This window comes from Lepus europaeus, chromosome 5, assembly GCF_033115175.1.
Source record: "Lepus europaeus isolate LE1 chromosome 5, mLepTim1.pri, whole genome shotgun sequence".
Classification (NCBI taxonomy): domain Eukaryota; kingdom Metazoa; phylum Chordata; class Mammalia; order Lagomorpha; family Leporidae; genus Lepus; species Lepus europaeus.
This window is the reverse complement of record NC_084831.1, coordinates 30,692,586-30,715,712: the sequence shown is the minus strand read 5'-3', so window position 1 is coordinate 30,715,712 and position 23,127 is coordinate 30,692,586. Positions and strand designations below refer to the sequence as shown.

The window sequence follows — 23,127 nt, the reverse complement described above, 5'->3', positions numbered from 1 at the left end:
AATGAGGCTTCGCCCTCAGGCTCGGCTCCTCCTCCATACCTCACGTCCACCCGCTAGAGCTGCCCCGACGCCACCCCCTAACAGACGTCCTCGTCCTCCCAACTCGATTTTCACCTGTGCCCATCGCTGCCCTATGACGGCTCGCGGCTACTCACGGGAGGTCCGTGCGCTCTGTCATCTCCCGGCAACTTGAGGACAGGCAGGGTGCGAGTCGGTTCCAGTTTTGTGCCCCTTAGTAGGTTCCCAGGACATCGCGGGCATCCATACACACTGGTCGGGCGAGCGCCACCGTAGAACGGCAAACGATTCTCCCCCCTTAGGTGCACAGAGAGCATCTCCCCCGTCGGTGCTCTGGCAGCCAGGCAGAAGGCAGGGGAGCAGCGAGGACCCCGACGCGCGCGGGCTCCGGGCTGGGGCGGAGGGCAGAGGCCCTGGGAGCCCGGCGAGAGGCGCGGCCGGGCCGCCCTCCTCGTGACTCCTCCTCCCCCCTCGGCCGCTGCGAGTCAGGTGATTCCGGGCACGTGACAGGCACCGCAGACCCTGCTGCTCTCGAGTGACAGCTTGGGCGACCAATGAGGGGCCTGGCCCCAGCTCAGGGCCTATGAGAGCCGGGCTCGGGGGCGGGCCGGACGGTGGTGGCTGCCGGGGGCGGCGGCGGCGGCGGCAGCGGAGTGGGCAGGCGTCGGCCTGGCTCGGCCTGGCCTGGCCTGTCAGGGCGCGGGCGGCGGCGGCGGCGGCGGCTCCTCCGGGTCCGGCACGATGTCCCTGCAGTACGGGGCTGAGGAGGCTCCCCTGGCCGGCAGTTATGGCGCGGCCGACTCGTTCCCGAAGGATTTCGGCTACGGCGTGGAGGAGGAGGAAGAGGAGGCGGCGGCGGCTGGCGGCGGGGTCGGGGCGGGGGCCGGCGGAGGCTGCGGCCCGGGGGGCGCTGACAGCTCCAAGCCGAGGATTCTGCTCATGGGGCTGCGGCGCAGCGGCAAGTCCTCCATCCAGAAGGTGAGTGGGGTCGCGCCGGCCCTGCCCGCTGCCCGGCGCGCAGGTGCTGTCCGCGGGGAGGCCGGGGAGGGCGGCGGCCGGCCCTGCGCCCCGGCCCGCCGCACTTTCTCTTCTCCTCGTGCGAGTCCGGGGCGCGGCGTGCGCCGGGACCCCGACCTCAGCACCCGAGAGGCCACGGGGAGGCAGGTGCTCGGCGGTGCCGCCCGAGACTTCCGCCCCCTGGGACCCGGCCCCTGTCATTGACGAAACCGAGACGAGCCTTCCAGTGCTCCGTTGGAGAACTTGGCGGGCGTCTGCCCCAGCCCGGTGTTGGTTCGTTCCCCTCTCTGGCCGAGCCGCGGCGGGGGGTTGTGAGCGACCCCGCGCCTACTCTAGGTCCCAGTGGCGTCGCCGGGAGTCGGGTTCTGCCGCCGCTGCACCTGTTCGGTGCTTAGGTCCCGGTGAGGGTCGTGACAGGCGGTCGCCCCCCGCGGGCAGGTGGTCAACCAGAATCCTCTAAGACCTGGGGGAGGTTTTGCAGAGCGACCTCAGCCCATTTGTCCACGCTTGGGGTCTGTAGGAAGCGACGCAGGGCTGCACGCCTTTTAGTGAGAGGGAGAGACGAGGGGCCTTCGGAAAGGCCACGGAGCTGCGTATTAGGAAAGAAACTGCACGGATTTCAGAGCATCCTCCCCAACAGAAGACGTTCCATTCCATTTCCCATGAACTTTCTCAAGTACGGTGGCCCGAGGGGAGGTTCCCCGGAGTGAGCCAGGCCAGCCGCCCCTTCCCCTCTGCTGCACACGCCAAGTTCTCACGAAGTAACTTTCCCAATTTGCTGGATTACCGTGTGGTATTCACCTTGATTTTCACCTGCACAGTTAAGAGTGGGTTTTTTAGCAAGCTGATTTTAGTTCTCACTTTCTCGTGGTGAAACCATGGAAATATCTGTCCGCTCTTCTCGTACAGAAAGTAACTCAGGTTAGTTTGATGTGAGAACCTGTGGATTGAGATCTTTGTGATTTGTAACATTGCCTCTGTCAGCCCCCCACCCCCATGGAGCTGCTTTTCCCCTGTCAACTCCTAGAAGCCTCCAGCCCTCACTCCCTGGACAGTTTCACGTTCTTCTTGGTACAGTTGCTGCCCTAATTTTATTTCTCCTACAAGGTCATAAACTCAGGGCAAGACTGTCCATTTCATTTTTTATTATTTCTCAGAGCCTGAGGTAGACATTCAATTAATTAAACAAATGTTTATTTTCATGTACTTCAAAGAGCAAGAGAGTAGATATGTTCCGGGTTCACTCCCCAAATGGCTGCAGCAGCTGGAACAGGCCAGCTGGAACAGGAGCTGGGAGCTCCATCCCGGTCTCCCCTGTGGGTGACAGGAGCCCAAGCACTGGGGCTGTCACCTGCTGCCCGAGAATGCATTAGCAGGAAGTTAGATTGGAAGCAGAGTAGCTGGGACTCAAACCGGCACTTTGATACGGGAGGCAGGCAGGCACCGGCTTAAACTGTGCTGCAACTCCCTCCCCTCAAGTAAATGGAGTGACAAAACTTCTTACATTTCAGCCATAAAGCTTTCATAACTTTTTAAAAGAGATTTATTTATTTGAAGGGCAGAGTAGTGGGGGGGATGGATGGGGTGAAGTTATTTGGGGTTCACTCCCCAAACTCCTACAACAGCAGGGGCTGAGCCAGGCTGAAGGCAGGAGCCAGAACTCCATCGGAGTCTTCTATGTGGGTGGCAGGGACATAAGCACTTGGGCCATTATCCGCTACCTCCCACGCACATTAGTAGGAAACTGGATTGCAAGTGGAGTAACCCGGACTTGGACCAGGTGCTCGGATATGGGTGTCCCAAGCAGTAGCTAAATTCACTGTGCCATAACACCCACCCCATCTTTCATAATCTTAAAGCAGATTTTGGCAGAATTAATACGTTGTAATCTTGTTCTTTCCCTGAAAACCTGTGGTGGTGAGAGTTGATGCTACTACTAGTACTGAATATGGATGCACAAAAATGAGCAAAAAAAAAAAAAAAAAAAAAAAAAAAAAATTCAGCTCCAAAATAGAGTTAATGGAAATTAATTTGAGGCCATCTTTTGTCATAATACAATGATAGTGAATACCAATGAATGTAGACTTTTTTAACTTTCCTTTTTTTTTTGCTACAGGACCACATTTTCTTGTGTTAATCCAGGGTGAAATTTTGAATGGAAATTGTACAGTTTAATAGTCATAAAACTTTCTTGTTTCTTTTGACAGGTGGTGTTTCATAAGATGTCACCCAATGAGACCCTCTTCCTGGAAAGTACCAACAAGATTTACAAAGATGACATTTCCAATAGCTCCTTTGTGAATTTCCAGATATGGGATTTTCCTGGGCAAATGGACTTTTTTGACCCAACCTTTGACTATGAGATGATCTTCAGGGGAACAGGAGCATTGATATATGTCATTGACGCACAGGTAGTTAGGAATAATGATGTTTACGTCTCTTCCTAGGGCACAAAGATGTGGCAACAGAGGAAGGTTCTTTGTGTTGTCGTGTGCTTGCAGCATATTTCATCACCAGTGGATTCTGTAACAGCGTGAGAGGTGTTACAGAGGTGGTGCGGGAGTGGGCAGTGTTATGGAGCACAGAGTACCAGATGATTACAAGATGCGTTTTACACCCTCGAGTCTTAGTTAATGAGTAGTTAACATTGGTTCTCCACTTTTATTGGTTACTCATAGATATTGCTGTACCTCATTAATTATTATACTAGTGATGTCACTCACTGGAAAGATCCCATTAGTGCTCAAAATGTAAGGAGGAATAAGCAAACTGAGTCAGGAGATACTCGAGTGCATCGTGTCCTTAACTTCCAAATCAGATTTAGTCTAAGAAATATTTAGTTGTGGCGGGGTCAGATGGATTGGCCGTGTCCCTGTCCCTGAGGAAGCTTACTTTTGATAAGCTTAGACATTACGCGTGCTCTGAGTGACAGCCTCCGTCACATGTGCTCTCACATACATGATGCAGCTTAATTCAGTCTTCACAGTATGGCGAGGTCGATTCTGCAGTTCCAGTTTGACAGGGGAGTGAGCTGAGGTCACGGAGTTCAACGACTTGCTTACAGCCACGCAGCTAATACATGGCAGAGCTGGGATTACTTCAGAACAATTCTGCTGGGAAGAAATGGCCTTTTCCTTTTTAATTTCTTTCTATTATCAGTATTAAAAATTATAAGCATTAACTTGGTAGCTGAATTTTTTAAGAACTTGAAGGGGTATTTGTTAGTGTAAGTCAGTGTATTTGAATGTTTGAATGCTTGTGAGTAATTAGAATCACCCGTTTTTTGTGGTTGGGGAGCGAAGTGGTGTGAGGCTTTCTTAACTCATTATTTGACTTTTGTAAGATTTTAAAAAATATTTTGTTCTGACTTACAGGATGACTACATGGAGGCTTTAACAAGACTTCACATTACTGTTTCTAAAGCCTACAAAGTTAACCCAGACATGAATTTTGAGGTTTTTATTCACAAAGTTGATGGTCTGTCTGATGATCACAAAATAGAAACACAGAGGGACATTCATCAAAGGGCCAATGATGACCTTGCAGATGCTGGGCTAGAAAAACTCCATCTTAGGTAACAACGTGTGTGTCTGCTGTGAGAGCCCTGAGAGCCGTGTAAATGTATTCCCATCTCTGTCATCACGAACACTGTTGCTTTCTGCTACCACTCAGCCCTTGCCCTTCGGGAATGTTCTGGGAGCCTGGTGTTCCTGAGAAGTTACTTTCCCACCTCCTTTGCTCTTTGCTGGTGACTGAAGTCACATGAAGTGTCTTCAGTGGCGCTTTTGCAAGTGCATCTTGGGATTGGAGTCAGGCCCTTTGCTCGGGACATTATTCTGCTTCGGGGCTCCCCTGCTGCCTTCCTCATCTCAGTGCGAGGAGGAATCTCTCATTTGTTGGAGAAGTCTTTAGCTTGAGCTCTCAGTAGGACAAGCCTCTTGCAGGGAGTCCACTTTCAAGTTTGCACTGACTCTACTGTATCGGTTTTTAAAGCTTAATATTATGAGACTCTAACGTTTGAATTGGGGTGGGGGATTAATTGTAAGTTTGCATAGAGCTGCCGTTCAATTGAAGGATTGCTGTTTTATAATTAAGTATCACTAAGAAGTTATTACTATAGAACACCTCCTAGATAGGATTGTCATCTCTGTGTTTCGGTGCTGAGAGTGCGTGATGAGTATTTCCATGCATCTTACTTTTTTTGATGATATAGGTAGAAATGAAAATTGAGGAGTACTCAAGAAGGAAGTAAAGAGCTTAAGGGAAGAGCGGGGAGAGGGACAAGTGTAGTTTCCTTACCCCTGTTCCCTCCTAGTGACTTCCCCATGGGCCCAGGCCGGTATTTCCAGCCTCCAGTATTGTTCAGTTATTATTTCAGGAAGCCATGTAGAAATGCTTCACTGACCTGTGGTTTGCCTGGGTTATATTTTTAAAAATTACAAGTAATTCACATTTCAAAAGGCAGAACATAAGCACTGTGTGTAGAGAAGGTGAAGGTGCTGCCCTGGAACATTTCTGAGTCTTACTTCTTGGATGTTCACTATTAACTTTCACCTGGATTTGAAGCCATGCTTGTCTTGTGTCCCCCCAGTGCCCGTGGCTCATCTGATTCTCTTTACTCCATGTCTGTGTCCCTTTCCAAGGCATCCCACCCCTATGCTACACACCATCCCTTTCCCCATGTAACCTCAGTGGAATTTTGTAGCAAGCCTTATTTAGTACTAGCAGGCCTGTGGCTGAAACTGTATTTGATCTGCAGTTTCTGGAAACTCAGCTTGTGAAAGTGCCCTGTGCCGTGTAGGTTCTCTTTCTCCCTGTCCACCTCCAAGCCTCACAGGCCCTGCAGGACCTTCTCCGTCTGCTAACCCTCCTGCCTACAGGAAACACGGACATGCTCCTTTCTCCCTAGCGCCTGCAGGCTCTCCTGGCCTTGGCTCCTTCAGTGATCTTCTATGCAGAGGGTAGCCTCTTCCTGCATAGGGTTAGGTTCTTAGGTCGGCTCTGGAAAGTAGCTTTAGGTCACCTGTAAAGTCATACCCACAGTCCTGTGTCTCTGACTTGGTAAAATGTACATAGATGTGTCATGAACGCAGCTGTATGATGAAGAGTATACTCCCTGGGTGCAAAAGCAAGTAGAATTTTCCCCATGCTGAAATTGCTGAAGGTCTGTCTCTATCCGGGAGGTATTTTGTTAGATACCCATGTGATTCCCTGCTGTGCATGCTTGCAGGCCTACAGACTCCTGCTGTTCTCCGTGGAGCCCCGGCTCCCATCCTCCTCAGGGTGCTGTCCGCATACATTCTGAGCAGCAATTTTATGTGCTTATTCAACAAATATAAACACTGTGTAGGGCAGTCAGCTGGCAGCTATGAGCAAGACAGGGTGTCTTCATGGAGCTTAGGCTCCGAGGAGTGATACCGCTCCAAAGCCCCACAGAGCAGTGTCTAGTGGAGCCTTAAGTGCTGTGCTGTGCGTGAGAGCACGTGGGGGAGAGGAGCAGAGAGCGCTGGGATGGAGGGACCGTTTTCGGCAGGGTGGTCAGGGAAGAACTTTTCAAGGAGGTGACATTTTAGCAGAAAGCTGAACTGTACTCTTCATACATGTATCTTTTCTTGCTTTCTCTTGGGTTTGAAGCTTGGGTTTTGTCTCCGTTATATTCTGAAGAAATGAAGCTTTTTGGGGTCAGGCTCTAAAGACCTGGCTGGCTGTTTAGCTTCTGTCTCAGCAGACGCATTCTCGGGCAGCAGCTCAGTTGCCTGCCATCCGTGCAGACTCAGGGAAGGGACTGGTGGTCACACCGCAGGTGGGAGACGGCATTTCTGAACAAGATATTTGAACTTAAACGATTTAACATTTCTACATGTCAAATAAAAATACTTGTATGTTAAAGAAGAAGAAAGAGGCAAAATTGTACATATTATGACAGTTGTCACTGAATTTAAGGTATTTGTCATTAATTAAACTGTGTTGTGTTTTTCAGCTTTTATTTGACTAGTATCTATGACCATTCAATATTTGAAGCCTTTAGTAAGGTGGTGCAGAAACTCATTCCACAACTGCCGACCTTGGAAAACCTATTAAATATCTTTATATCAGTAAGTGAGCTACTTAGTTTGCTATAGTTTCTGATTACATTTTTGTTAAATATATGTATGTATGCACATTCTCTCAAAATGGGACATGATTCAGTCCGAATCAAGCTTAAAGGCTAGTGACACACTTCACACGTAAAATAAAAAGTAAGATCATGAATAATGGCTTGAGTTGTTGTTTTTTGAAAAAAAAATTTTTTTTGACAGGCAGAGTTAGACAGTGAGAGAGAGAGTCAGAGAGAAAGGTCTTCCTTCCATTGGTTCACCCCCAAATGGTCGCTACAGCTGGCATGCTGTGCCGATCCAAAGCCAGGAGCTAGGTGCTTCCTCCTGGTCTCCCATGCGGGTGTAGGGCCCAAGGACTTGGGCCATCCTCCACTGCCTTCCTGGGCCACAGCAGAGAGTTCGACTGGAAGAGGAGCACTGGGACAGAATCTGGTGCCCCAACCGGGACTGGAACCCAGGGTACTCGCCCCGCCAAGTGGAGGATTAGCCAAGTGAGCCGCAGCGCTGGCCATTTTTTGAATTCTTAATATTTAGTCTTTAAATAAGCTGATGAAAAATCTGCCTCTGTTTTTATGATTTGTTTTATTTGAAAGGCAGAGTTACAGAAAGAAAGAGAGAATTGATCTTCCATCCACTGCTTCACTCCTCAAATGGCTGCAGCAGCTGGGTCTGGGTCAGGCTAAAGCCAGGAGCTTCCTCTGCATCTCCCACGTGGGTGCAGGGAACCAAGAACCTGGCAGGCTGCTGCTGCCTTCCCAGGTGCATTAGCAGGGAACTGGATAAGAAATGGAACAGCTGGGACTTGACCCAGTGCTCAGATGGGATGCTGGCTTCACAGGCAGTGGTTTAGGCGCTAGGCCACACAAAGGTCCTCCTCGTGCTTGCTTAATTGAAAATGCCTTCATGATGTCAGTTGCTGAAGAGAGTAGCAACTGGAAAAAACTGGATTTTGGGTTTTATTTTCATCTCTACCTTATTGGAGGATACGTTGAGAAACTGATCTTTTCCTTTTGCTGACTATAATGTTGGTATTTTTTGCATTCTTATTTTGGGGAGTCAGCTTAATAGAAAGACAGCTCCCCAATAAGTTTAGAATTTAGCTATTATATTTCCAAACATTATTTATTAAAAAAAAAGCCATTTATTTATTTGGAAGGCAGAGAAATGAATTTTCCCATCTTCTGGTTCACCTTCTAACAGCCCACAGTGGCTAGAGGACTGAAGCCAGCCATGCTTGAAACTAGGAGCTGGGAGCTCATTCCAGGTCTGCGATGTGGGTGGTGGGAACCCAATTTTGTGGCCATTCACTGCTGCCTATCTGGATCTGCATTAGCAAGAAACTGGAGCCAGGAGTCGGGAGCCAGGCACCCCACTATGGAATGCTGGCATTCCCACCAGCTTAACTGCACGCCAATGCCTCCCTCCAAACATTGTTTTGAAAGGGCTCTGTCATGTGATTCCCACTTTGATTCTTTAGGGTCTTTGGGTTACACTTGATGTTGACATCAAATTGTAATTTTTTTATCTTTTGCTAATTGGTACGTAAAGTATTTTTCCTGATTACAAAGTCATTCAAATCTGAAACCTATTATAATAAGGAGAAAAGATTATTGAAATGTAACATAGCTTGATTTTTCGAGAATGTTTTTGTCAAATGTTTGGTTGGTCATTGAAAGAAAAACTGTTGATGTGTGTAGTTATGTCAATTGGCAGAGAAGTAATTCCACTTTTATTCTTTAGATAATAGAATTTAGATAACATAAGTGTTTCAAGCAAGTACTATTTGTTTTTTAGTACTGGATTGTATAATTAAAAATGACCTTGGCTGTTATTTAAAAATTCAAGATCTTTGATAACTAGCACATTGTGATTCTTAAAAAAATACTGAATACTTCCCCAATTTTGTTTTTCCAAGAATTCAGGTATTGAAAAAGCTTTTCTCTTTGATGTTGTCAGCAAAATCTACATTGCAACAGACAGTTCCCCTGTGGATATGCAGTCTTATGAACTTTGCTGTGACATGATTGATGTTGTAATCGATGTGTCTTGTATATATGGGTAAGTTACATACATGTTCCTGCAACCTCTCAGGTGGCAAACAACTAGCTGTTTGAAAAGGGTCTAATTTCTGAGGATTCTGGCAGGGACCCTCGGGCATGGGGTCGCTTGCTCTCATCCAGGTGCTTCAGGTTGCAGAATGGTTTCTCTTCAGGTTTGCTGTGGGGTCTTCTCGGAGAGCAGTCTTAGAAAGCAGACTCAGGCTGGCTTTCTCCCGCCACTGTTTGGGGTTTTGTCCTGTGCCTTCTCGCTACTGGGACTTAACTAGATCGAAAAAGCGATTATTTAAAGTGATTTCAATAACCAAGTGAGTGTTGGTTCCTGATTTAACCTGAGGCCTTGTGAAATGAAAGATTCTTACTCTTTCAGAGAGCAAAGAGTCAGAATAATGGAATTGTGGATGTTAGAAGGACTTACAAATAAAAATATGATCTCTACAACTGGATTTCCATAATAAATGCTAAAATATAAGCTCTTCCTTTATGTAAATGTACTGAACTCTACACAGAGATTTACAAAAGCCGGCGAACAAGTGATTTTGTAGACCAGGCCAGAGATGACGCTTTGGAGAATTACTGGCACTTCAGCAGCCACTCCCAGTTCTTATACCCTGTCATAGCTGATTGATTTCTCTGGGGATAGTCACATCAGAATTCCGGAAGTGCTTACCGATGCTCTTTGCTTTCTAATACCTGTCTCTACCTTTTGACCCACCTCTTTGCTCCCTTAGTTTAAACTCCTTCGTCTCGGATCCTGCCCTTCACCTTGGCCTCCCTGCCTCATCTGTCAGTGTCTTTCTCCAGCTGCCTCTGAATAGCAGAGTGCATTTGTCCTACCTGCTCTCGTTACTTCAGTGATGACATGCTCCCCTTTGTTTCTGTTCTCTTCATAATGAAAATGAAGTGTCTGGTGTGCTTACTATATTATTCAGTAAAGTTTCATGCTCCTCCATTCTTAATTTTGAAAATGACTAGAACATCCACGTTTTCTTTAATATTAACAAATCAAAACTGTAATGAACTGATTTTTTTTATAATTTAATAATCAATTTGGTTGTAAAAATTTTTTCAGTATAAGATATGTTATGAAACACATACATTGGGTCTGGCTTTGTGGCACGGGGCGTTAACCTGCTACCTGTGATGCTGGCATCAAGTCCTGGCCTCTGCATTTCCACTCCAGCTCCCTACTCATGCATCTGGGAAAGCAGTAGAAGCTGGCCCAAGTGCTAGGGCCCCTGCCACATTTGGGAGACTCTGATGGAATTCTAGGCTCCTGCCTTTGGCCTGGCCCAGCACCAGCCGTTTCATCCATCTAGGGAGTGAACCAGCTGATGGAAGATCTATGTATCTTTGTGTGTGTGTCTCTTTCTCTGTCTCTGTAACTGCCTCTCTTTCTTTCTTTTTAAAAAGATTGATTTGAAAGAGTTACACAGAGAGTGGAAGAGACAGATCTTTCATCTGCTTTTACAGTGCCCAGATGACCGCAATGACTGGGGGAGGGCTGGGCCAAAGCCAGGAGCCAGGAGCTCCATCAGAGTCCCCTATTTAGGTAACAGGGTCCCAAACACTTGGGCCATCCTCTGCTGCTTTCCCAGGCCATTAACATGGAGCTGGACCGGAAGCAAGGCAACCGGGAAATGAACTGGCATCTCTGGGATGTCAGCATTGCAGGTGAGAGCCTTGCCTGCTGTGCCGCAACACCAGCCCCCACCCTGCCTTTCAAATGAATAAATAAATGTTTTAAAAAAATCTGTGAAAGCAAAACTCTCACATACATTACACCATAGATGTAATAAGTCAGATTTCTTTTAGACTTTATGTTTACTTCTTTTTCACGAGTGGCGATTTTCATATTGTAGATCCTCCTTTTCTGTGTGCTATTTAGAATGAGGGAAGATGTAAAACCTGTATTCTGTGCATCCTAGGTAAAAAAGTTGAAGGTGAGACTGCGTGGCATACTGCCAGGTCACAGAACGGCAAAGTGGCCCTTGTGGACACCTTGATGCATATTTTGTCCCACGGTTTTGCTGCAGGCTTTTCCCGTTTATAGTTTCAGTGCCACCCTCAGAGTTTGTGATACCCCATTGTGCTCTCCTGGAAGCGATGAGGGTGTGTTGCCACTAGCTCTGGTTCCTTTTGGTTAAGACTGCCCTACTTCTGCCTTAGTATATTTTGATTCAGATTCAGATAGCCACATTTTTCTGATAGTCTTAACTATCAGGGCTGGAGTTTTGGCTTAGTAGGTAGAATCACTGCTTGTATGCCAACATCCCATATGGGTGCCGGTTTGAGTCCTGGCTGCACTTCATATACTTTTTTAAACGATTTATTTATTTATTTGAAAGGCAGAGTTACACAGAGAGAAAGAGAGAGGGAGAGGGCTTCCATCCACTGGTTCATTCCCCAGTTGGCCGCAGTGGCTGGAGCTGCACTGATCCAAAGCCAGGAACCAGGAGCTTCTTCTAGGTCTCCTGTGTGGGTGCAGGGGCCCAAGGACTTGGGCCATCTTCTGCTGCTTTCCCAGGCCATAGCAGAGAGCTGGATTGGAAGTGGAGCAGCTGGGTCTTGAACTGGCGCCCATTTGGGATGCCAGCACTGCAGGCGGTGGCTTTACCTGCTGTGCCACAGTGCTGGCCCCTGCACCACTTCTGATCCAGCTCCCTGCCAATGTGCCTGGGAAAGCAGTGGAAGATGGCCCAAGCGTTCAGGCTCCTGCACCCACATGGGAGACCTGGATAAAGCTCCTGGCTCCTGGCTTTGGTCTGGCCTAGCCGTGGCTGTTGCAACTATCTGGAGAGTAAATCAGTGGATGAAAGATCTCCCTCTTTAACTCTGATCTTCAAATAAATAAATGAATCTTTAAGAAAATTTTTGTGGAAAAAATAAATTGTAAGTTTGGTGCAAAATTTTGAGATTTGTAGTTTTATCATAATATGTGTTTTTCATTAATTTTAAAAAAACTTTGCCTTAAAAATTTTTTTAATTTATTAACATTTATTTGAGAGACAGAGAGCATGAGCTTTTGTCTGCTGGTTTGTTCCCCAAAATCCTGCAACGACTGAGGCTGGGCCAAGGCTGAAGCTGAGGGCAGGAATTCAGCCTGTGTCTCCCGTGTGCAGGTGGCAGGAACCCCCCAGCTCTCTGAGCCAGCACTCTGCCTTGCAGGGTCTGCGTTGTCAGAAGCTGGAACCAGGAGTTGAACGTGGGCACTGATGTGCAGGTTGTCTTAACTGCTAGCGTAAATATCTCCCTTTCTTCACCTTGTTTGGGAAGGCAAGTACTTTTTTTTTTTTTTTTTTTTTTTAATTTGAAAAGCAGAGTTCTAGAGAGAAGGAGAATCAGAGAGATCTTCCATCCACTGATTCACTTGCCAAATGGCCACAATGGACGGGGCTGGGCCAGGCCAAAGCCAGGAGCTTCATCTGGATCTCCCATGTGGGTACAGGGGCCCAAGTTCTTGGGTCAACTTCTGCTGCTTTCCCAGGCACATTAGCAAGGAGCTGAATCAAATGTGGAGCAGCCAGGCCTCAAACGAGTGCCCAGATGGGATGCCAGTGTCAGAAGCAGCAGCTTAACCTGCTTTGCCACAGTGCTGGCCCCCAAATACTTTTTGTGAAAAGATAATTTTGACAATTCTTAATCCTTAGCAAGAATTAGACAACCCTGGGGCCAGTGTTGTGGCATAGCAGGTTAAGCCGCCGCCTGCAATGCCAGTTCCTGTTCTGGCTGCTCCACCTCTGGTCCAACTCCCTGCTAATGGCCTGGGAAAAGCAGCGGAGGATGGGCCCCTGCCGCTCATTTAGGAGACCCACGTGAAGCTCCTGGCTGATAGCTTTTCCAGCTTCCGCCTGACTCAGCCCTGGCCGTCGTGGCCATCTGGGGAGTGAACCAGCAGATGGAAGTTCTCTCTCTCTCTCTCCCTCTGTCTCTGTAACTCTTTAAAATAATTTTTTTTTTTAAGAACTAGACAACCCTTAGTCTTTTATTAAGCAAGCACGTCAGAATGGATGTCAGAACACAGACCTTGTTATCAGTTGATTTCAACAGAGTTGCCACAGGTCTCTGGCTGTGACTGTTCTTGCGTATTTTTTGTAATGAATAAAATGAATTTTTTTTTTTTTTTAGAAACTGTATGATTGTCCTGCTGTACAGCATACACCTTGAAGGATATATTATTTGATGGTAGCAATGGCAGTGGGGCCCCGTGATCTGAGGGAAGTAAAGAGAGAAGGAGGCACCTTAGCTGGGGCTTAGGGTGCAGGCAAGCCAAGGCGGTGGGTTGCCCCATCTGGCAAGATGTTGCTGTGTTGTCATTTCCCTGGTTAAAATCTACACGTGTTTCCCTGTTTTCTCCAAATGCCCAATTACCTGTGATAGTAAAGGCTATGTGAGGAACTTGCTGCTTTGAGAGGAATCCCTGAGAGTCTGTGTTTGGGGGTTGTGTGCCTGTGTGGCAGCCCTGTTCTGATAGATGAAGCCAGTGTTAGTATTTCTCAAAAGACACTCAGGAACCTGGGTGGCAGGGGTTGTCGTTGTGCAGATTACATGTGACCGAATGCTTGGGAAACCTGTAATGAACAGCACTTTCTTTTAAAACAGGTTAAAGGAAGATGGCAGTGGAAGTGCTTATGACAAAGAGTCCATGGCAATCATCAAGCTGAACAACACGACTGTCCTCTATTTAAAGGAGGTGACGAAATTTTTGGCACTGGTCTGCATTCTTAGGGAAGAAAGCTTTGAACGAAAAGGTAATGGCATTTTAAACAGCTTTTTTATGTTAAGTTCTTGGTCTCAATTTTTTGAGCTCTTGAAAATAAGAGAAAGTAATATTGCAGGGTAGACAAATGGTTGGTTGTCTTGAAGAAAGAAAATCATCTCAAACTACTTTTGTCCCTCCCCTCCATAGAGTCCAGACTCTCCTTCCTCCTTTGGGTCTTTTGTCTTCAACAGTTTCTTACTCTGGCCTCTCTTACTTTGCGCCTGCCTGCCTGCCTGCCTGCAGTGAGCTCCCCATCTCCTGAAAACTTCCTTGGGGGGCTCCCTGCTGCCTGCTTGCTGCATCCTGTGGCCTTTTCTCGTTCTGCAGCCTCTCCAGTCTCTGCAGCCTGCGATCCTGTTGTTCCCTCCTTTCTCAAAACTTGCTTCCCTTTTTGTTTTCCTGGGACTTCCTCGCTGGGTTGTTTTGTGAGTCTGATTCCCTGAACACTCTTCTCAGGCCTGAGTGTGCTTCAGAGCCAAGTGTTCTGTCTCCTTCGTTGCTGTCCAGGTCGGCCCCTCCAGTCCGTGGCTTCCGTGAATCTTCCAGGTGTGGTTGATGAAAAAGTGCACACCTCCAGCTCTGACTTGGGCTCCTGTTCCAGCTCGTGTTTGGAGCTGTAACTGTCCGACATCTTCACTTACAGTCTTGAGCGCGTAGCTGTTGTGGCCGTCCTTGATGGACGGTGATTTTCCCGTGGTTCGTGACTTTGGACCACCCCATTCCTGGGGCCAAGCTTAGCTCCCTTGCAGTCAGGTAATTGCGTGACTCCTGAAGAGGCCCTCACAGAGCTGCTCACGGAGGCGATTTCGTGTTTCCCTCACTCGCTCTTCTGTGTCACATACAGGGATGTTCACCAAGGCTCATTTGTTTCTTGGAACTATTTCTCGGGTTTCCTTTCTGTTTCCGCTGTTCTGAGTCTAGTCCAGCTCTTCCTAGGCCTGTGGTGCTACAGTGACCACCTGCTTGATAATATTCATGTGTTTGACAAACATATTGAGGATCTAGTGTTTGTTGTCTTTTATCCCAGAGGCAGACTAGTTTTCAGAGAATTTATTTTGTTAGTTCCTCAGAGATCTGTAGTAGTTCTGTTTTTGTTGTTGTTTGTTTAAAGATTTGTTTATTTGAACAAGTCAGAAAAGGAAAGAGATAGAGATTGATCTTCCATCCTCTGGTTCACTTCCTAAATGGTCTTAGTGACTGGAGCTGGGCAAAGCTGAAGCCAGGAGTCAGGAGCTTCTTCTGGGTCTCCCAAGTGGGTTCAGGGCCCCAGGGATTTGGACCATCTTCTGCTGCCTTCCCAGGCATATTAACAAGGAGCTGGATCCAAAGTGGAGCAGCTCAGACTCAAACTGGTGCTGATATAGGATGCTGGCGCCACAGGCCATGGCTTAACCCACTGCACCATAGCGCCGGCCCCAGTGCCCTGTTATTCACCGTAGCAAGTCCCCTTCTTTTACCTTAGCTTTCAGTGAAATAGTTCAGATATACACCGTTGTTTTAGGTAAAGCAAAAATATGTATGTGGGTGCTTCAACAAATTCATGGAAAGCACACATTTTATGTATATATATACCCACCCACACACACACACACATATATATATATATTTTAAAACTAGAAATTTTTGCAAAATGAAAGAAATAGAGAAAGCTCCTGTGCTGTCCCAAGGCCTGTAACAGCTGGACGACTGGGTCTGGACTGGGCTGGGGCTGGAACCAGGAGCTGGGAACTCCTTCCAGGGCTCCTGCGTGAGTGGTAGGGACCCAGCCACTTGAGCCGTCACCTGCTGCCTCCCAGAGTGTGCATTGGCAAGAAATCGGACTTGGGAGCTTGAGATGGGAATAGAACTCCAGCATGGCACTGTGGGCCTCTGGGCCACTAGGCAGATCCCTACCCCTTTATCTATCGCTAACCAGTACAGAGTATTGAATATCTTGTATAAATGATATGAAAATGTAAGTACTTTTCTCCAGCTTGCTTGTTCTGTGCGTTCAGGGCTTTTGAAGTTTAACCACACTGATGACATGTAACTGGTGTTCACTGCCACGTTCTATTCTGTGGGTTGAGTGTACCACAGTCTGTTTTCATACTGCCGGCCGTATGGATTCCTTTAAAGACTGCGCGTGGTTCTGCAGCAGAGGCTCATGCGCAAGTCTGCCTTTGCGTTTGTGGAGAGTTTCTTTCGAGTAAGTATTTAGGAGTGGAATTCGCAGAGTACGGATCTGCTCAGCACTGCCAGCTGCTCTCCAGAGTGGCTTTCCCTCTGTCACCCTCGTGGTGCTGTACGGGAGTTCTTACCGCTTTGTGTCCTCCCTGGTGTGTGTTGTCGTGCGACTCCGTCTGGTAGGTGTGAAGTGGTGCCTCCTGTGGTTCTAATGTTTAGGTCTTTCATTGGGGTAAGCGCCTTTACCTGCCTGTTCAGTTTTCTTCTTTGTAGTTTGCTTGCTCTTCTGTACTTTTTTTTGGATACTGATTCTTGAGAATTTCTTTATTTTTCGCTCTTCTATTCTCTAGTTTTATAAAGCTTTTTGGTAAAGGACATTTCTAGGTGTGTACAAAAGTAGCCTTACACCGAGAATCTCCGTGTGCTGTCTCCTGGCCAGCTCTCATCAGTGTGTTCAGTCTTGTTTCCTGATATCTTCCTCCCAGTTAGATTATTATTTTTCATCCTTTTGGTGTGGAATCTGTAAATTTGGAAAGAATAAAGAGAAAACAGTTTTATAACCACCTTTTAACCTGTCACCAAGTTTCAACAGTTATCAACATCAGCCAGTCTTGGCTGGCACCGTGGCTCACTAGGCTAATCCTCCGCCTGTGGCGCAGGCACCCCAGGTTCTAGTCCCGGTTGGGTCACCGGTTCTCCTCTTCCAGTCTGGCTCTCTGCTATGGCCTGGGAGTGCAGTGGAGGATGGTGCAAGTGCTTGGGCTGCACCCGCATGGGAGACCAGGAAAAGCACCTGGCTCCTGCCTTTGCATTGGTGCAGCATGCCAGCCATAGTGGCCCTCTGAGGGGTGAACCAACAGAAGGAAGACCTTTCTCTCTGTCTCTCTCTCACTAACTCTGCCTGTCAATAAATAAATAAATAAATAAAACGTCTGCTGTGCCCTCTTGAGTAATAATTAATCTGGGAATAAAATTCCTAAATTGTTGGCCGGTGCCGTGGCTCACTAGGCTAATCCTCCGCCTTGCGGCGCCGGCACACCGGGTTCTAGTCCTGGTTGGGGCGCCAGATTCTATCCCGGTTGCCCCTCTTCCAGGCCAGCTCTCTGCTATGGCCCGGGAAGGCCGTGGAGGATGGCCCAAGTGCTTGGGCCCTGCACCCGCATGGGAGACCAGGAGAAGCACCTGGCTCCTGGCTTCGGATCAATGCGATGCGCCGGCCATGGCGGCCATTGGAGGGTGAACCAAGGGCAAAAAGGAAGACCTTTCTCTCTGTCTCTCTCTCTCACTATCCACTCTGCCTCCTGTAAAAGATTTATTTATTTATTTGAAAGGCAGAGTTACAGAGAGGCAGAGGCAGAGAGAGAGAGAGAGAAAGGTGTCTTCCATCCGCTGGTTCACTCCCCAGATGGCCACAATGTCTGGAGCTGTGGTGATCTGAAGCCAGGAGCTAGGAGCTTCTTCCGGGTCTCCCACGTGAGTGCAGGGGCCCAAGAACTTGGACTATTTACAGAAATCAATTTTAAAAATTATTTATTTTCATTTTGTTTGAAAGGCAGAGAGATCGATCTTGCATTTGATGGTTCACTCTCCAAATGCCTACAACAGCCAGGAAAGGCCCAGGCCGAAGCCATGAGCTCCATCTGGATCTCCCATATGGATGGCAAGGATCCAAATCCTTGAGCCATCGCCTGCTGCCCTCCAGGGTGTGCATTAGCAGGAAGCGGAAATCGGAAGTGGAGCAGGACTTGCACCCAAGCATTCTGCTATGGGATGTGTGCCTTCCAACTGCAATGCCAGATGCCTAACCCAGAAATCAGGGTTTTTAAAGTTTGTTTATTTGAAGGGCAGCGTCACACAGAGAGAGGGAAAGACACAGAGACTGATCTTCCAATCTGCTGGTTTTACTCCTCAGATGGCGGCAGTGAAGCCAGGAGCCAGGAGCTTCATTCGTGTCTCCCACATGGGTGCAGGGGCCCAAACATTTGGACCAGCCTCTGCTGCTTTTCCTAGGCCATTAGCAGGGAGCTGGACTGGGAGTGGAGCAGCCGGGACATAAACTGGCGCCCATTGGGGATGCTTTTGTCGCAGGTGGCAGCTTTATGTACTAGGGTGCAGCACCAGTTCCAAAGTTGATTTAAATGGAATTGAATTGATCTAAATTTGTGTTTTCTAGTTTATTTTACTTCAGAGTCTAAGGACCCCCTTAATTTGCCTCTAACCCAGGTCCACCTCAGACCTGATGGCCAGCGCTTCCTCCCGGGAGTTCTTCAGTGTCCCTACTCCCCTCCTCCCCCCCGGTCAGACCAGTAGCTGGCCTGTCTTCCTCGTGTGCTGTGTTCTTGGCCAGCTTTCTGCAGTTTTCTTGTAGCTTTGCTCCCCTTTGCTGCCTAGATAAGTCTTGCCCGTACCCCCAGAGTGCTGCCTGCTCTGAGGCTTCCAGCGACCACTGTGCCCCACACGCAGCACCCCCTTCCTTGGCCGCCTTTCACATGGTCGCCAACTTGACAGCAGATTGTTTTGGTTTGTTTCCTGTGTGTAGCTGGCTTTATGCCCCAGCCAGCGCATCGTGGTAGGCATGGACTGTGTCTGCTGCTCTCCTGGCACGTTGTACCCTCTGGCGTGCTGTTCGGTAGCTATCTAACGACGTCACCCCGTCAGGTGGAAAGTAGTGAAGGCACACCACGTTCAGGCAGGCCACTCTGTGCGTTTGGTATTTTCCTTTCCTGAATGTCAGTTGAGCAATCGGAAATTTGGATGCCGGAGATGTTAATTTGACCAGAGTGATGATTAAAGTGCACACTTGTTATCTACTTGGATGCCATGATAGTGGACAGCTGTGATGACTCAGCCGTTCTTGTGATTGAAGAAGCTGCTGTCTAGGTTGGAAGTTGAAGATTTTCAAGTAGTGTTTATCAGTCAGGGTTGGGAAGTCTGTGCTCCTCACAGGAAGGAGGTCTGGAGGTAGACAGTCCAAGACAGCTTCCTGGTGTCCTCTAGCACCTGGGGGTCTCTTCCGGCTCTGCCATTCTTAGCACTGTCTTCAGATTACTTCATGGTCCAAAGTGGCTTCTGGAGTTCCGGACAGTAAGAAGGAACAGCAGGTGTAGATGAAGGAGTACATCTTCCTTCTCGTGAGGAAACTTCACCGAAGTCCTGCACATTCTCGTATACCTCTGGCCAGAATTGGTCATGTGGCCATTATCTAACTGCAAGGGAGACTGGGAAGTTAATGTTCTGGCTCAGCACCAAGGTGCTCTTGCAGGGTTGGGGTTCCGTTTCTAAGGAGGAAGGGGGAAATGGCTATATAGCAGCAACTAACCATTTCTTTAAGAGTTACTGGGTATTGGGGCTGGCGCCGTGGCTCAACAGGCTGATCCTCCACCTAGCGGCGCCGGCACATCGGGTTCTAGTCCCGGTTGGGGCACTGGTTTCTGTCCCGGTTGCCCCTCTTCCAGGCCAGCTCTCTGCTGTGACCAGGGAGTGCAGTGGAGGATGGCCCAAGAGCTTGGGCCCTGCACCCGCATGGGAGACCAGGATAAGCACCTGGCTCCTGCCTTCGGATCAGCACGGTGCACCGGCCGCAGCGCACTGGCCATGGCAGCCATTGGAGGGTGAACCAACAGCAAAGGAAGACCTTTCTCTCTGTCTCTCTCTCTCACTGTCCACTCTGCCTGTCAAAAAAAAAAAAAAGTTACTGGGTATTTATTTGAAAGGCAGTGCAAGAGGGGGAAAGACAGAAAAAGAGAACTCTTCCATCCTCTGGTTCACTCCCCAGTGGCCACAATGGCCAGGGCTGGACCAGGCCCAAGTCAGGAGCTTGGAACTCCGTCCGGGTCTCCCACGTGGGAGCAGGGGCCCAAACACTTGGACTGTCTTGTGGTGCTCTCCCAGGCTGTTAGCGGGGGGCTGGGCCCCACTGGAACATCCTGGACCAGAACTGGTGCTCATATTGGATGCCGTTCTGCAGGCAGTGCCTTAACCTGCTGTGCCACAGTGCTGGTGCCTGCAAGCAGCCATTTCTGTCATGAGCTTTGAAACCATTGTTCAACCAAAATGTTAGTGGAGGAGCAGTTCCTACCACGGAGGAGGAGCCGCGTGCACAAGCCGATGGTGCAGGCCGTCTGCAGCTCTGGCTCTGCCCGGGCTCCAGGGCTGTGCCCACAGCTTGCCCAGCCCAGCTCTGCTGTCTCCTTCGGCTCTCCGTGGCCACCCCGAGGTGCACCCGAGGAGCAGGGTTTGACTTGGACTTTAGATTGCACTGCACGTCTCTCCAGCTGACTTTCCCGGGCCTTGCTTAGAGTCGCTGTGCAGCCTGCCCACTCGTTCCTGCCCAGGCCCCGAGGGGTCCATGCGGCGTTAGGGGTTTTAACACCTGGTGTGTGTTCCTGGGAGGTGAGTTCCCACGTGACCTTCAGGAGGCCTGGCTGTCTTCTCTCTTGCAGGTTTAATAGACTACAACTTCCACTGTTTCCGGAAAGCTATCCACGAGGTGTTCGAGGTAGGCGTGGCTTCTCACCGGAGCTGCGGCCACCTGGCCAGCACCCCCAGCCTGAAAGCGCTGACGCACAACGGCACGCCGCGCACCGCCATCTAGTCTGCCGCTGTGGCCGCCGCCTCCGTGCGCCGGGGCCAGGAGCCGCTGCCTTGGGGCGGCCGGAATCGGGTGCCTGGCCCCTAGAGACACAGGGTCGAGTTGCTCACTCGGGGGAAGCCCCTGCAGGCCGCGGTGCATAGCCGAAGCGCCAGTCTGCTCCGGACAGCCTGCCCCTGGGCCCTCGGGAGACCGTGGAACTCTGTGTGGCTTTCTCCTGGCTCGGCCCTCCTGCAAGTACGGGGACCTTTTGGACCTGGAGGCGTCCCCATCCTTACCAGGGAGTGTTGCCATCGATTCCAGTCAAAAATAATAGAAAAGACCGAATTTTTATACGCTTCACGTAGGCTTTCGTTTGAGTAGTCTCTCAAAATTCTGCCTCGCTTAAGTTCTAACACTGCCTCTCCGATCTGAATCTTGGACATTGCACATCTCAGACCTTTGCAGTGCACTGGCTCCTAACCCGGAAGACAGCGACTCTGCGGAGGGCGGTGCGTCTGCGTCTCTTCCCGGAGGCTCGAGACGGGAGAGGAGTTGTGCCCCCGTGTGGGGGCACCGGATGCCTGGGTTCTTTCTCCTGCGTCACATAACGATCATGCTCAGTGTCATGACGGGATTTGAGACGAATTTGTTTTCCCTAGAATCCACTCCCAGGGGAGGAACTCATTGTGTCACTGGAACTACGTAGCTCCCTTTAACCTCCGGATCAGCCTCTGCATCGCTTCTCCGCTCTCGGGAGTCTCTAAGAAGTGCTGTTCGGTGACCGCGAGTGACCCCCAGGCACTGGCGGGCTGTGCCCTGGGAGCCGGCGCGAGCACGTGGGGCCGCACTGTGTGCTGCCTGGCGTGCCGCGGCTCCCGTGGTACTCTCTCTGCCTGGGGTGTTAACTCGTAATCGCATACTTTGTGTTGATGGGTGATGCCCTTCCCGCTGATGTCAACTCACACATTATTTTTGCTCCACATGCCCAATAGTCATGCGTTCCAAAGCCACTGGACCAGCTGAGTACATAAGTGCCACTCGGAACGGCTTCGTGTGTCCTGGGCGGGGAGCCTGCGGTGAGACTCGCAGTGCCCCTGCAGCCGACGCTGACCGTCGAGTATTTACATGGACCACGGTGATATCCAAGAGAAAAGTGCTTTTATATTTATAGATGATTTCATTGAGCTATATATAAAATGGGTATCAATAAATGTATTTACTCCAAGATGGGTCTTCCTCCTGGCCCCAGGTGGGGCCACGCTGGGCCAGGCTGTCTCTGCTGCCTCACAGCAAGTTCTGTCCTCATGAGGGATTCTGTGGCCTTGTGGCCAGGCGAGATGTGTGTGTGTTGAGTGTCGCATAGGCAGGTGCCACCTGGGGTGCCTGCCCAGGGCCTGGCACCAGGGCTGCCGTGTGTCACGTGAGGAGGGGTGGATGCTGCCGGAAAGCTGCGCTGACTCCAGCTTGTTTGGTTCCTTCCAGTTCCTGAGATGCTCGTTGTTGACCCGCAGGGGCCTGAGCTGGGGGCAAGGGAGGGGGTGGAGATGGGGGAGGAGCGTGAAGGTCATGGTCGGACTGCGCCAGAGGTCAGTTGTAGGACAGACGTGATGGAAACAGTTGGAGAAGACCCTTAGCAGTGCTCCTCAGCCAGTGACCGCTGCCACGCGGTAGATCCTGGGGAGAGCGCAGCTGAGCTGTGGGTGAGCTGGCCGGATGGCAAACTCAGACCGGGGCACTGTTCGGGGTGAGGCCTGGGGACCGGTCCTGCGGCCTGCACCTTCCCCTGGTCACAGGTGGGGTTGGTGGCAAGGTGGGGCCCATGCTTCGTGCAGCCCAGGCTCCTGTGGTGCCGTGAAGACAAGACTTCAAGATGTCCGTGACCCACATGGCCAGGGAGTGGGTAAGGAGGAAAAGTGCTACATGTTGGGATAGTGATAGACAGTGAAGGAGAGAGTGGACAGCGTGGGAGGAGTGAAGTGGAGAACTGTAAGTATTAAAGCTTCGCCTGAAATATTTGCGTCCACTGGTGGTTTGTGAAACCTGAGTGTCTCGCGGCGGGTGGGCCTGTAACCTCACGTGCCAGCACTCTCCCTCTCACGGACGGTCATGCACGCATGTGAGAGAGCTCTTAGAACGGCCGTGGGAAAAAACGCGTATTATGAAACTGCATGGATTCCAAACATTTTTTAGACCAAAGCAAACTCAACTTCAGCCTGGCCCAGCCCCCGCCATTGGGGCCATCTGGGGAATGAACCAGCAGACAGAAGGTCTCTCTCTCTCTCTCTCCCTCTCTTCCTCTCTCCCTCTCTCCCTCTCTCCCTCTCTCCCTCTCTCCCTCTCTCCCCTCCCTCCCCTCCCTCCCTCCCTCCCTCCCTCCCTCCCCTCCCTCCCTCCCTCCCTCCCTCCCTCCCTCCCTCCCTCCCTCTCCTTTTCTTGAAC

The 23,127-nt window shown here is 49.7% G+C and overlaps 1 protein-coding gene across 1 annotated transcript; it reads left to right on the top strand.

Moving 5' to 3' along the window:
- The first annotated feature begins 704 nt into the window (after nucleotides 1-704).
- Nucleotides 705-22,186, top strand: RRAGC (Ras related GTP binding C). Its single transcript, XM_062191014.1, has 7 exons — nucleotides 705-996; nucleotides 3,243-3,446; nucleotides 4,410-4,609; nucleotides 7,016-7,130; nucleotides 9,049-9,191; nucleotides 13,793-13,941; nucleotides 20,558-22,186. Exons 1-7 carry the CDS (start codon nucleotides 760-762, stop codon nucleotides 20,707-20,709), a joined length of 1,200 nt encoding a protein of 399 aa, XP_062046998.1. The 5' UTR covers nucleotides 705-759; the 3' UTR covers nucleotides 20,710-22,186.
- Nucleotides 22,187-23,127: the final 941 nt, after the last annotated feature.